Genomic DNA, 13,956 nt, shown 5'->3' on the forward strand with positions numbered 1-13,956 from the left:
TTGTGGGCTGTAAATGTATTCTTTCTGTTGAGCCTTTCGGATGTTGTATGGAACTTCTAAATAAAAAACCCAATTATGTTAGCTTAGAAACTTCAAAAATTGCATTTAGTCATTTGTAATGCTATTTCCTTCTTAGATCTGCCTTTCCATGATTTCACCATTGTGCAAGGTGTTGTAAAGGTTGAAACAGTGTTGAGCTCTGCCAGCTTTGAGAAATTGCATAGAAGGCTATTTGAGTTAGCTGTCAGCTGACGTCCAGGTTTTAAAGGCTGTTCATCAGCCATGTTGTTGAAGGGAGCTGAAGAATTGGATGATCACCTTGCTAGGGCTCTAGAGCTCAAAGGGGTGGATCCTATAGCTTTCTGCCCACAAACCCCCCTCCCCGGTTCAGCTTTGTGTTTATTCCTGTTATGTTCTTTGTCCTTGTGGTGTGCTGATTCAACTCAGTAAACCTCAATGAATTAATACAAAAGTAACTACAGAAAGAGCTTACTGCCAGACACTCAGTTAGTTTGGTGAAAGGTCTGAGAAATACCAAAGCCAGTGCAGTGGAGGTGGAGAGCACCTGAGAACAGAAGGGACAAGAAACTGGGGTGGAATCGGAAGGAAAGAGGGGATGGCATCTGGAATCTCCTTTTCTTAGAAGCAAGTCATTCAATCAGCTCAGCTTTAAAAAGTAAATTCACATGTACTAGTGCTTTGAATCTGGTATTGTCACAATGCTTTACCAACTTTGAGTTAGATTTTTAGAAGTCTAACATTAGATTTACCATGCATTTGAGAATATCTGCTACCATGCCAAATGCATTGTAAAACTGGTGAGAGTACTAATTTGGTGCTGCTGATGAAGACTCAGAGGAGCTGTCTTCAGAGTGAAGTGGATTGTACCTCTTAGTTTTTTTTTCTTCCAATCAAATTCTCACCTTTGTTTTTGTAAAAGAACATTTTCTTTTTAGCAGAGTGGGTATTTTACTAGGCCTGTGTCCTGGAATTGCAAACCTTGCACAAAGAAGGGTTTTAAGAGTAGCACTGTAATACCTGGAAAGTAAATGTATTAATTATATGCAAATATTAGTTTGTTCAGACAGCTGTCAGTTTTGAAGCTCTTGAATATGTTTGTCTGACTAATAGCATAGTACAGAGGCACACAAGAGGGTCAGTGGACCAAAAGGTAATGTATCTTATGGCACAGCATGAACACTTATGTAATGTATGTTCTCAGTGTTCTGGCTTTGGTGTTTTGTGTGCGCACATGTGTTTGTTGACTTTTTTTTTTTTTTTTTTTTTTACATCAGACTGCTGCAGAAAAAGGTTACTTAGAACTCATTAGGATGCATAAAATAAAACTCTTTGCCAAGCCTTCAGGGTGAGGTGTTACCTAGAAGTCTTTTTATTCAGTGTTACCATGTTCCAACTGATCAATGATTCACAAGTGACTTTATCTTTTAGTTATTTTGCCCCTTTCCAAGAGGAAGGAGTCCCAGAGTGCCATAATAACTTTGAAATACAGTAAACATATCTATTTTATTAATCCAATTACATTACAATGTAAATACTTCTTTTGTGTTACTAATAGCAGAGAAAAAAATGCCTAACACTCCTGTACAATAAGCACCCCTGTGCAATTAGCCCTTGTTTGCTATTGTTGTGGTTTAACCCCAGCTGGCAACCAAGTGCCATGCAGCCTTTTTCTCCCCATCCCCCCTGCAGGGGATGGGGAGGAGAATGAAAAAAAAACTATTTGTGGGTTGAGATTAAGACAGTTTAATAGAATAGCAAAGAAAGATATAATAGTAATAGAATATAAAAGCCATGTGATTTCTGTAGCTTATTTGTGGCAGTGCTATTCTAAGTAATACAGTAAATTCAAACAAGTACCTGTTTTTATAGGCACTCATTTGACATTAGAGTGTAACTCAGGAGTGGCACAACCACATCACAGAGTATGCTAGTGTGATCAGATGAGTACTGTCTTAAAATAAAAACAGCGTTACCATGATGTTATACATATTTGTCTTGTTTACAGAAAAGGAGATGCATAGTTTTTAATTGTCAACATCTTCTTCTTGAGCTTTCAGAAGAGATCTGGTCTGCAATACATTGTTGTCAGAGTTGGCAGCTTTAAGCCTGAGCCTTGTGACATTCCAGCAAGCTATGTATATACATACAGTTCTGCTGAGATTTCTGTTTAGAATATCGGGTGGGAGGAGAGAAGCTGCATTGTTCAGTAATGATGCATACATGGAAATAATGATTTGGCTCCCTTGGCTACATTAAAATACTACTTCAATTTTTCTTACCCAGTTCAGTTCTTTTCCATTGCTATGGACTTGTATTACACATAGCGTATTGCAATGAGGTACACTTTGGTAGGCAGTGTAAATGAACTTCACAAAAGTAATTGTTACTGTCCTAGAAGCTGTTAATCTAGGTATAAGCAAAGATAACTGACATGAATTAAAAGAGGCCAGGCAATCTGCAATGTGCTGGTCTTAGCTTTCTGGTGTACTGTTGTATAGCAGGTTGACCTTGGATGCCAGATGCCCGCCAAGACACTCTATCAGTTTTCCTCAGCTGAACAGGGGAGAGAAAATATAATGAAGGGCTCACATGTTGAGATTAAGATGGAAGATCACTCAGCAGTTGCTGTCATGGGCAAACAGACTCAACTTGGGGAAATGAATTTATTGCCGGTTAAATCAGAATAGAATAATGAGAAATAATACCAAGTCTTAAAAACACCTTCTCTCCCCCCTGTCCCTTCTTCCAGGGCCCAACTTTGCTCCTGATTTCTCTGCCACCTCTGACTTTAGTGATGCAGGAGGATGAGGAATGAGGGTGGCAGTCAGTCCACAACATGTAGTTTCTGCCACTTCTGTCTCCTTACAGTCTTGCCCTGCTCCAGCATGGAGTCCCTCCCATGGGAGACAGTTCTCCACAAACCTTTCCAGCGTGGTTCCTTCCCATGGGCTGCAGTTGTTCACAAACTGCTCCAGCATGAGTCCCTCACAGGGTCATGAGTCCTGCCAGCAAACCTGCTCCAGTGTGGGCTCCTCTTCATAGGGCTGCAGGTCCTGCCTGGAGCCTACTTCAGCACAGGCTCTCCGCAGGGTCGCAGCTTTCTTCAAGGTACATCCACCTGCCCTGGCATAGGGTCCTCCATGGGCTGCAGGTGGTTATCTGCTCCACCGTGGACCTCCATGGGCTCCAGGGTGGAGCCAGCCTAGCCATGCTCTTCATCATGGGTTGTTCTAGTGTCTGGAGCACCTCCTCCCCCTCCTTCGTCACTGTCCTAGGTGTCTGCAGAGCGGTTTCGCTCATGTCCACTCTCCCAGATGTTGTACAACAGTTTTCTTGCACCTTCTGAAATATGTTATCCCAAAGGTGCTACCACTGTTGCTGATGGGCTAAGCCTTGGCCAATGGTGGGCCTGTCTTGGAGCTGTCTGGCTGGCATTGGCTCTGTTGGATGCAGGGATAGATTCTGGCATCTTCTCACAGAATCCACCTCTGTAGACCTCTGCTACAGAAACTTTGCCACCTGCTCCCAATACATCTCTGTGCACATATACCGAGGTACACAGGCTGTCTGCATGCAGGTAGAAGACTGTTTTAAACAGGGTTTAAAGAAGAATAATGTGGCTCACTTGATTTGAGCAGCTCTTCAGAGACCTAGAAGACACATCTTATGGAATTGTTCCTTTTTATTTCTTGTATTTTAAACACCCCATGTTTTGCTTTCTAATATATTTTTTGGGTTTTGTTTTGTGTATGTATGTGTTTGCTGGTTGTTTCTTAAATTAACTGCAAACTTTGAACTTTAGGTGTTTTATGTATGGATTTGGTTTGATTATTTTAATTAGCCCAGTCCTTCTCTAAACAGCCCCTCAGAAAATTCCCCCATAATCCAGACAATAACTTTTGCAATGTATCATCATACACTTCCAATTCCCTGTCTTCAGCAGAATTTCCTGTCTTTCAGTAGGTGGATGATTGTTTTATGTACCAATTATAAACAGTGTTGTTTCTAGATAAGTTTAATATGGAACTCACTTCTTTGTATCTTCCTTTAATCTTAAGAGTTCAGACAGATGTAGTGCTGGTGCCAGCACTGCTTATGCTGGGCAGTATTAACTTATTTGTTTATGCTGTCCCATCTCCATGTCCATCCTTTGTAGTCTCTTAGATATATTTTACAGTTGGAGCAGAAATCAGATATTTTAGATATATATTGGAGTATCAGTCTTTGGTCCATTTTGAGGGCATTCACCTGCTGCAATAATGCAAATAGTCTTTTTATGTTACAAAAGTAAGATGACAATGCAACCATGCAAACAGAAAACTAGATGTCCTGGAAAATCTTGATCTTTTAGCCACAACAGGTGACATCTAAATACAGGACCACGCGTGTAAGAGAGAGAAAAGTAGTTAGCATGTAGTACAGGTTTCATGTAACTTGGACTTTGCTTATTAGCAGGACATGTGGGAATGCGTTGGTTTTGAACAATATATTTTGTTTCTTTAAAGATAGCTTAAAAAGAGAATTGAAACAATTTAAAGCACGTTCTGATATAAGAAATTGCAGCCTAAGTTTAGTTGCTAAAAATTTCACATCCAAATTTTGTGTACTCTGGAACTTCACTTCTTTTGAACTTGTCCGAAGCTTGTTGCAGGCTAATGCAAGTGTATCAGCAGAAGGATCTGGTGTTTCACTCTTAGGACTGCTGTTCAGTGGAAAGGATGGAGTATCTAAAACCTACTCTACACTACTGTGCTCCTCTCTGAAAACAACTATCCTTAGTTTTACCTCTGATCTTAAGTATGTTGCTTCAATTAAAAATCTTCAGAATTTGTTCTGGAAATGGCAACTAATACTATCAGGCTTTCAGGAATCCAAATTAAGAGGAAAATAGGGTATTGTGTGATGACTATTTTGAAAAATATGAAGCAGCTTAGGAAGGGACTGAAAAATACGGTCTGTTTTAGCTAAAACTGGGTATCTGTCACTTCTGTCATGCAATACTTTTATAAAATACACAAAATAAAATATGAATAACAGGGGAAGCTTTAGGAATAATAACAAAGGAAATGTAAGACTTGACTCTTCACTGATTAAATCAAGCTTTGGATTACACTCCAAACTGAGGTCAACTCACACATAATTGCACTGTCTGCTACAATGCTTTTAAAGCTTTATGGACAAAATATTTAAAAAAAAATACAGAAGACATAAATAATGCTTGTTATATACTTTAAATATATGTGCTGTTAAATTGAAAATAATATGTTTCCTGCTGGTTAGAGTCTATATGCATAATAGTTGCCTAAAATATATGGATTCATTTAGTTGTGAACAATGTAACATCTGTGAAACATGATTCTTAAAATAAATGCAGCATTCAATGGGTATAGCACTAGTCAGGCCTGTACAGGATATTACTCTGCCCTCCTCCACCCACTTCTTTAAATAACATAATTAAAAAATTGTGAAAGTCAGAAATTCATACTGAGGCTGTTGAAGTAAGTGAACAGTAACACTGAATGTCTATGCTGAGAATTAATAATGAGTGGTCCACAAAACAGACCACAAACTTTGTTCATGTATTTTATACTAACACCTTGAAAACTGCATGGTTTTAAGACACCAGGTTGGTTTAGGCATCCAGACAGCTTAACCAGTGTCTCCATAGTAAATAAGATATTAGGTGAATTTTCATGTTTCTAATATAGTGTATTGTCTAGGTGCCTCTTGTGCAAAAATTGGAACATACACAGTTGAACTACCTGTGAGTCTATGGAGGGCCTGGTTTGCCTTATGACATTATTAATTCAGTGGATTCTGTGCTAGACCCAGCATTATTGTTATCTGATAGTCTGCATACTGCCTGGATGGCAGCCAGCTAAAAAAATGCTTCAGCTGACTTTGATCCAAAACGGGAAGCTTCCGTCAGACTGCTTACAGAGCAAAGTGGGAGACGCCCTCTACACAGCCAGCTTAGCACGGTCTGTCTCCTGTGTCAGTGCCCCTTCAGGATGACAGGCGCTCCAGACCCCTCACCAGCTTCGTTGCCCTTCTCTGAACGCTTTCAAGCACCTCAATGTCTTTCTTGTAGCGAGGGGCCCAAAACCAAACACAGGATTCAAGGTGTGGCCTCACCAGTGCTGAGTAAAGCGAGACAATCACTCCCTTAGTTCTGCTGGCCATACTATTCACAGAGTCACAGAGAATCAGAGAATGTTAGGGATTGGAAGGGAGCTTGAAAGATCATCTAGTCCAATCCCCCTGCCAGAGCAGGAACACCTAGATGAGGTTACACAGGAATGTGTCCAGGCACGTTTTGAATGTCTCCAGAGAGGGAGACTCTACAACCTCTCTGGGCAGCCTGTTCTGGTGTCTGTCACCCTCACTGAAAAGAAGTTTCTTATCAAATTTAAGTGGATCCTCCTATGTTCTAGTTTGCACCCATTGCCATTTGTCCTATCATTGGTTGTCACCGAGAAGAGCCTGGCTCCATCCTCGTGACACTCACCCTTTAAATATATATAAACATTAATGAGGTCACCCCTCAGTCTCCTCTTCTCCAAGCTAAAGAGACCCAGCTCCCTCAGCCTTTCTTCATAAGGGAGGTGCTCCACTCCTTTTAATCATCTTCGTGGCTCTGCGCTGGACTCTCTCCAGCAGTTCCCTGTCCATTGGCCTTCCTGGCCACAAGGGCCACAGTGCTGGCTCATGGTCATCCTGCTGTCCACCAGGACCCCCAGGTCCCTTTCCCCTACACTGCTCTCCATATCTCTATTCAACAGCTCTTTGGTCTTGCCTACAAACAGAATAAGATGATACTCTTCAGTTTCTAAATCAGTTTTCATATTTTGTTTTGTCTTTTCTGGCAACTACAGTTTAAATGAAATTTCATCACCATTTACTTTCGGGAAGGTCTTCATTAGGCACAGGGAATAGACTCTGTGTACGTCATTGCCTTAGGAAGGAAGAATGGTTGCTAACCTTGTGCTAATAATCTAATAATGTATATATTCTGTATTAATAACCTGGTCTCACTTGTATTTTTTTATTGGGAGTTTTGTATTTCTGAAGGAGTTGAGCATTAGGTTTAGGGTTGGGGTAGCTTCAGCAGCAAACCAAATAGAACTGAATGTGGACGAGACCTTTAAATGACGCCCATTTATTTGTCTTCTGTATGGAAGGAATGTGATAAAAATTCATTACTTTATCCCTACAATTTCCAGTGATGAACATGATTTTCGCTGAACAACCAACTAATTATAAGTAGATTCTTGCTTTTCTTGTCCTTAAGATGTCTGTGTGCTGTACTGGTGGTCATAAAATGGAAATGGTCCTTCATTTCATGGTGCTTTCACTCCAGCTTCTGCAAAGTTGTGGCTGTCTTCCAGAATATCAGAACTATTAAACAGGCCTTAAGAGTGGTCTGTAAAGGAAAAAAAATGCCCCTGCATTGTATTGTTTTGTTCCTGGAATGAGGTTACTTAAGATTCTCCTTTAAATGGTGATAAGTTTTCTCTAATTTTTGTAGTCTTTTGTTGCCCTCAAGGATTTGTATCTTAGTAGAATAGTAGGGTGTCACAATGAAACAAATATATGAATTTATTTGATAAGAAGATACTAATAGTCTAAGGAACTAAAAGGAAATTAACATTACAGTATGCTGTAGAGCTGCTGCTAATAATAGAGACCCTTCTTGCATTGGGTGGCTTGAGAAGAAAGGTTTGTTTTTTCAGTACCTTGACAGAGGGTTAATTACAGCTTTGGAACTGCCAGAGGGTTTTCTGATAATGCCCAGGGGAAGTAGGAGAAGGCTTGAAGATGGCAACTATTTTTAGGCACTAGCAGCACCCAAGAGTTGCTGAGGAAGAAGGTGGATTTATAGAGTAGATGGTTAAAACAGCTAGTGGGCTGGAATAATGCATGAAATCCATAGGGAAATAGGACTCAAACCCAGGAGCATCTGAGATGACTTCTTAATTGCAGGTTATGTTATGTGTGTTTAACCCTGAAAGTTCATAAAATGTCAGTTTTACAGGCTGAAGCCAGAAACCACTACCCAGTACTCTCAGTGAGAGCTCAAATAGCACAAAATATTGCACACTGCTGGAAGACAGCAGAAGGGCATAGCAAATGACCTTGCAATAGGAACAATTGCCCAGGTGAAATTGTTTATGTAATGCAACAAGTTGCCTTATGCTTCTGAGGAATGTCACATCAGTTCTGCACCATCTCTCCGAGACGTTTCATCTCTGCTAAGCCTTGTTGAGGGAAAGCTCTTCCTGGCTTCTCATCTGACCATCATTTTAATGCTGAACATATAAATAAAGCTACTACAAGCCGTTCTGCATTCTGCTCTGCATCTTCTCTCTAATCTTGCCTGATCTTTAGTGCTTCAAAGGAAGCCTAGGTGGAGTTAGGGGGATCTTCAGAAACAAAATTTACATTATGAAGAGACGATTTTTCTTATCTGGTCAGGTAACCGAAACACAGCATAGTAACATATATGTAATGGAGCAAACTGAGTAGACAGTATGGTAATCGAGACTTCTTTCAGTTGACTGTCCTGGGATATAAACTGACCAGACAACCAAGGACTGTCGATCAAATCTTCAGTTTTAATCTACAGTTCCCTTTGTTTTGTCTTCTAGTTGTAACACTTCATGGAGTTCAGTATACTCAGAATTTTTCATGTAGGTTTGGCATCCAACTTGAATGAACGGATAGATCATACGATATACTTCGTGGTATTCCTAATCTGTGTTAAGTTTAAATAGACTTGGACTGTGAATATATCCTTTGGAGATGACCATATCAAGGACAAGAGACTTTGACTTTAAAAATTATATAAGAGGGGAATTAATTTCAGATAATCTTGTCTTTTTAAATGCATCAAGTACTCCGCATGTCTGTATGAGATTAGGCTTTTTTAAACAGATGAATATTTTTTTTAGAAACAGTAAGAGATTTTCAGCAGCATGTGAGGTCTGCCCAGGCAAATGCCCAAAATAGATGTGAAACAAGCATATAAATTAAAAACATACATTGTAGCAAATTTGTACAAACAGATGAATTTTTGGCTTTGTAAGACCTAAAGGAAGGAATGGACAGAATTTGTTGTGCTGTCTTATATGAATTAAAACTTCATTTTTCAAACTTACAATACTTAGATAATTTCTATTCTAAAGACGAAAATAATCTAAATTAATGGAAACTTAGTGCACTTGAAATTTCATGCATAAAATGTCTAGGCTAAAGTTGCTAACTAGAAGGCAAAGTTACCAGAAATGCAGATCACTGTTTTGTTTCATGTAGATTTTTGTCTGAAGCTGCACTGATATGATGGGGCTGTGTGGGTCCAATGTACTGATAGGAAAAGAGGAGAAAAAAAATAAAGAGGACACCAAAAAACTTGGAAAGATCAGAATATGACTTCCCCTATTTCGGCTCCTTTCCTATCACTCCTTCCCCTTCTCCATACCTGAAAGTGGTAAATTAGTGAGGTAGCATATGTGATTACCACATTACAGATTCTTCTACTAAGCTGCTTTTTGTGCTTTGTGCTCACACCATTACCTTCCAGAGATTTTGGGAAGCCAAAAATCAATAAGAGTGCTGCACATTTTGAGTTGAGGTTATCAAAGCTATGCTCATACTTGACTGGCTAAGTTCAAGGTGTGGGTGGGGATTATGTTTTGTTTGTTTTGGTTTTGGTTTTTTGTTGTTGGTTTTGTGGTTTGTTTGTGTTTTTTTTTTTTCCTGTCCTTTTTTTGGTTTTGTTTGTTTGATTGGGGTTTTTTTTGTTCTAAGAGATGATTTTGTGGGAGAGGATGGGTTAAAAAAAGTTTTTAAATGACTGTCACTTTTAGCAGAAATGTTGGAACATGTTCACTGAAATTGGCACTTCTTCTACAGCTTCTGGAAAAACATAAGAACACAGAAAGCATGGTTGAGCTGCTTGAATTGTATCAAATGGAAGATGAAGCCTACAGTAGTCTTGCAGAAGCTACTACAGAGCTCTACCAATATTTACTGCAGCCATTCCGAGATATGAGGGAACTTGCAATGCTTAGAAGACAGCAGATAAAGGTATGGTAAAGGTAACTGAACTTCTTATTAATGGGAAAATAGTGGTTTTTAGTTACTTTTTACTATTTTTGTTACACAGTATGTGTAGAAATGGTTTCTCCACTGGATGTTCATGATCTTTTCCTAGTTCCTTCATTCAGAGGAGTACTTTTGAAGAGTGAGAACATCTCTGATGTGTAGCTCACTATCTCCTGTTTAAATTACTGTGTTTGATGGTTCAAATTCATTGCTGAATTTAATAGGTGAAAATTACAATTTTGTGATTACTGGGTATACTGATCAATATGTAAAATAGAGATATATGTACAGTATCTGTGCTATTGTTAATTCTTTTGAAAGATTACACAGGAAGTTACTTTTCATTTTGGTTTACTGAGATAATCTGGTAAACTGTGAGAAGTCAGTAGCTTCCCATCTGATGTTGTGAAACACTTAGACATGGAAGCATATTTGTCACAATTTGTTGTGACACTTAACAATATATTTTTCTAAGAGCTACAAAAGTATAGCCAGCTGAAGAGTATTACATGTTGGTAAAACTGTTTTATAATCCATATGTTTTCTTTAAAAATAACTCTGATTTTAAATGGTTAACCAAAAATAGCAGATGTCATCTTTATTGCATCTTAGAAGTACTTTTGGGAAAATCGTTAGTCCCTATGAAGATTTTTAAGACTGTACCCTTCTTATTCTAATATGTGTGTTGTAACAGATAAATTGAAATGTGTTTGTTTCATTTTATTTGTATTGCAAATGTCAACTTGTCTTAGCTTGGCACGTTGTTTAATTACCCAACATTACTGGTGACAATTTAAAAATACAGTGGTTTTGTCTGATTTTGAGTCTAGAATGAGGGACGCAGGTAAGAGGATTTACAATGCCAAAACTACTTGTATTTTGAGCTCTTGCTGTGTCCATAAAGTAATATTTCAGAATGTTCAGCAATCTGAAACTAACTCGGTGAGGAAATGTGATGATATTTGAAGTAGAAGTGCTTTTTTTCCCCTGAATGATAAGTGTTGCTGCATAGATAATAGGATGAATTTTTTTCATCTGTATCACACAATTGAAGATTATGAACAGTATATTTAATAAAAAGCCTTCTTCCATGCATGATGAAATAGTTCCCATTTTATTTGAATCTGTAGCAGAGGAAAAAGATTTATTTTCTGTTAGATAAGTATCATATTGAGTAGGGAGTAGGATTTATGATTTGTGGTTTTTTTTCTTGGTTGGTTGGCATGTTTGTGGTGGTGGTTTGTGTGGTGTGGGTACCTGCCTGCCTTCTTCCCTCCCTCCTTCCTTCCTTCCCTAGCCTCGATGATCTCTTGAATCCCAGTTTTAAAGTACCAAATTTTCTATTTTTTCTGAACGAATGACCTTGGTGAAGTTCTGACGCTTGTTCTGTGTTTGATTATGTTAGTTGTACTTATTATACTTACATCTAATGTACATTAAGTTCTCTTCCTAACTTGGCAATTTTTGAGTTATGAAGCTTGGTCATTTGTATTATGTGGTAGAGAAAGATGCCATCTCTTGTTTTTCATTTCATTGTTTGAGAGAAAGCAGTACTTGTATCTATGATGACAAAATATGTATTACACTGGGTAGCTAGGGTAGAAGAATTGTTTTATAAATAGAACTTGTGCATGAAATGGTTTGTGCTAACTTGCTGCATATGTTTTTCTGGCAGGCTTAATAATGGAACAAAGATCCTTAAGTTTCCATAAACCCTTATGGCTGGTGTTGGCTCATTTTCATGCATAATGGAAGTATTTCTGATACTACCTCAGTGAAATGGGAGCTGTGAACATATACTGTGGGAGCTGTGAACATGTTTATATATAAAGGGTGTCAAGGAGAACGATAAAGTTTGGATGTAGAGCAGGGTAAGGCAGGAAGAATCTGCAGAGTGTGTTACTAAAATGAAAAAAGAGATAACGAGGATAATTAAGCTTGAATACAAATATCAGTATTTGGTCAAGATTGCATGTACCTTCTGTAATTACCTTATTTGTCAGTTTTAGACATTTTCTCGGTTAGGTATCTGGTTGTGGTTTGTGAGGAAGTTATTTTTGTTTTTTAAGAATTTTGGCATTTTAGTAAGTATTTTAATCAGTTTCATTTTGTTAGTTTTCTGATTCAGTTTAGGAGGAATCAATTGCTTTGCCTATAATCTTTGAGAAGAGTGTTTAGTGGCTTATCCTTTTGGAGCAAGACAAAAACACTGGAAGATATATCATGTGTCTTATATTTCTGCTGTTGTTGTGAAACTTCTAACAAGAGACAAGCCTGCGGGAGGGAAGGGAGAAACAAACACAAAATCCTGTCCACTCAGTCGAGGCTTATTGGAGTAAGGGAGATGTATTCTCTGCAGATTCCTTTTTTTTGGAGAAAAACAAAACAAGCCATAACAGAAATTCATAACAAGGTTAAAAAAATCAGAATCTTGAAAATGGAGATTAGTCTTGTCCACAATAGACGTGATAGAAGTCTTTGTTTGTTTGTTTTTATATTTTAACTTGATCGTAGGCTAGATTTTCAAGTGTATATTGCCTCATTTAGTGTGAAGGATATATCATTTATTATGGGTGAGGAGTCAAAGCTGTATTGTGAAGCACTTAAGTATTGCTGAATTTGGAAAACATACAAAGGCAGGAGATTATGGAGAGAGAAAAGGATGGATTATTATGAAATGAAATGTCACTCTGGAGAACAGACTTCTGCCAAAATTTCTATTTAATCATGGACTAGTCATCTTACCCTACGACAATGTATTCAGAAGTTATATGTTTCTCATTTATTGGTATCCCAGCTTCAGAAACCTGGTTTTGTTTGTATAAATGCTTATTATTTTTAAGTGCTGCTTGAATCTATTGGGACTTCCCTCAAAGCATGGCAAAATGCTTACCAGGTACCATGCATTCTTGAATAAAAAGTGGACACTGCAAGCACAGCAGTGTTTGGGACTTAGATTTTTGTATATATGTGCTATAGGAATGATCCTGCTTGCTCCAAGGCCTTTATATGGGGGACAGAAGTAAAAGCCAATTTGTAATGAATGGTATTATCAAATTGAGAAATGGCCTGTCAAAGAAGCAAGTCTTCACTCATGTCAATATTAAAACGTAAGATATGCTTACTAGAAATATTCTGTGTGTCTAGTATGACCATGTTTTTTTTATAAGGTGTGAAAAGTTATATTGATAAGCCAACCAACCAGTCAGATCTATAAGTATGATTAATGAATGCTGGAGAAGGCATAATAAAGGAATTGAAGACAATATTACGATTTATATACACATAAAAGTTGTGCTGAATTTGTATAGTTGTTTTTAAAATTCATTATTTCTGGGCAGTTGCTGGTTTAGTTCTCATAATATGTAAAGACATTAAACCAGTGTGTTTTAGCTCTCAGTTTCACTGTTTGGGTTACTGGTCCATTTCTCCATTTCAGACTCTCAGATATAACAGAGGCATAAGGGCAAGTGAAGCTTGATATTCAAATGCTGTATTATATGTTTTGAGCTATCTGTATTTCAAAAAATGTTGAAGACAAGTATGAACTTAAAACCACAGGGCAAACAATATTTATAGATCACTGTATCTGGCATTAATTTAGAATTCTATATAGATTTTAAGGTGCTTTTTTTTCTAGTAATCAGAGTTCTAATTAACTGAAAAAAACACTAATATTTCTGATCCTAAAAGTGTTTCTCATTTATACCCACAAATTTATCAAAATAGATAATTTTCCTGTGGAAATTTAACATATTTTTTTAAGACATTAAGAATACACATTGCCATAGCAGAAAAGTGGGAAGTAGCAGGCATCAGTAGGTGGTAACA

General features: G+C 37.9%; 1 protein-coding gene across 1 annotated transcript in view; it reads left to right on the forward strand.

The window, feature by feature from the left end:
- Nucleotides 1–13,956, forward strand: part of JMY (junction mediating and regulatory protein, p53 cofactor) — a 70,625-nt gene that overhangs the window by 11,031 nt on the left and 45,638 nt on the right. Inside the window, exon 2 of the mRNA XM_005505976.3 lies at nucleotides 9,934–10,107. Coding sequence (XP_005506033.2) covers nucleotides 9,934–10,107 — 174 coding nt within the window. The remainder of the gene's footprint in view (nucleotides 1–9,933; nucleotides 10,108–13,956) is intronic.

The sequence above is a fragment of the Columba livia genome, chromosome Z, assembly GCF_036013475.1.
Source record: "Columba livia isolate bColLiv1 breed racing homer chromosome Z, bColLiv1.pat.W.v2, whole genome shotgun sequence".
Lineage (NCBI taxonomy): Eukaryota > Metazoa > Chordata > Aves > Columbiformes > Columbidae > Columba > Columba livia.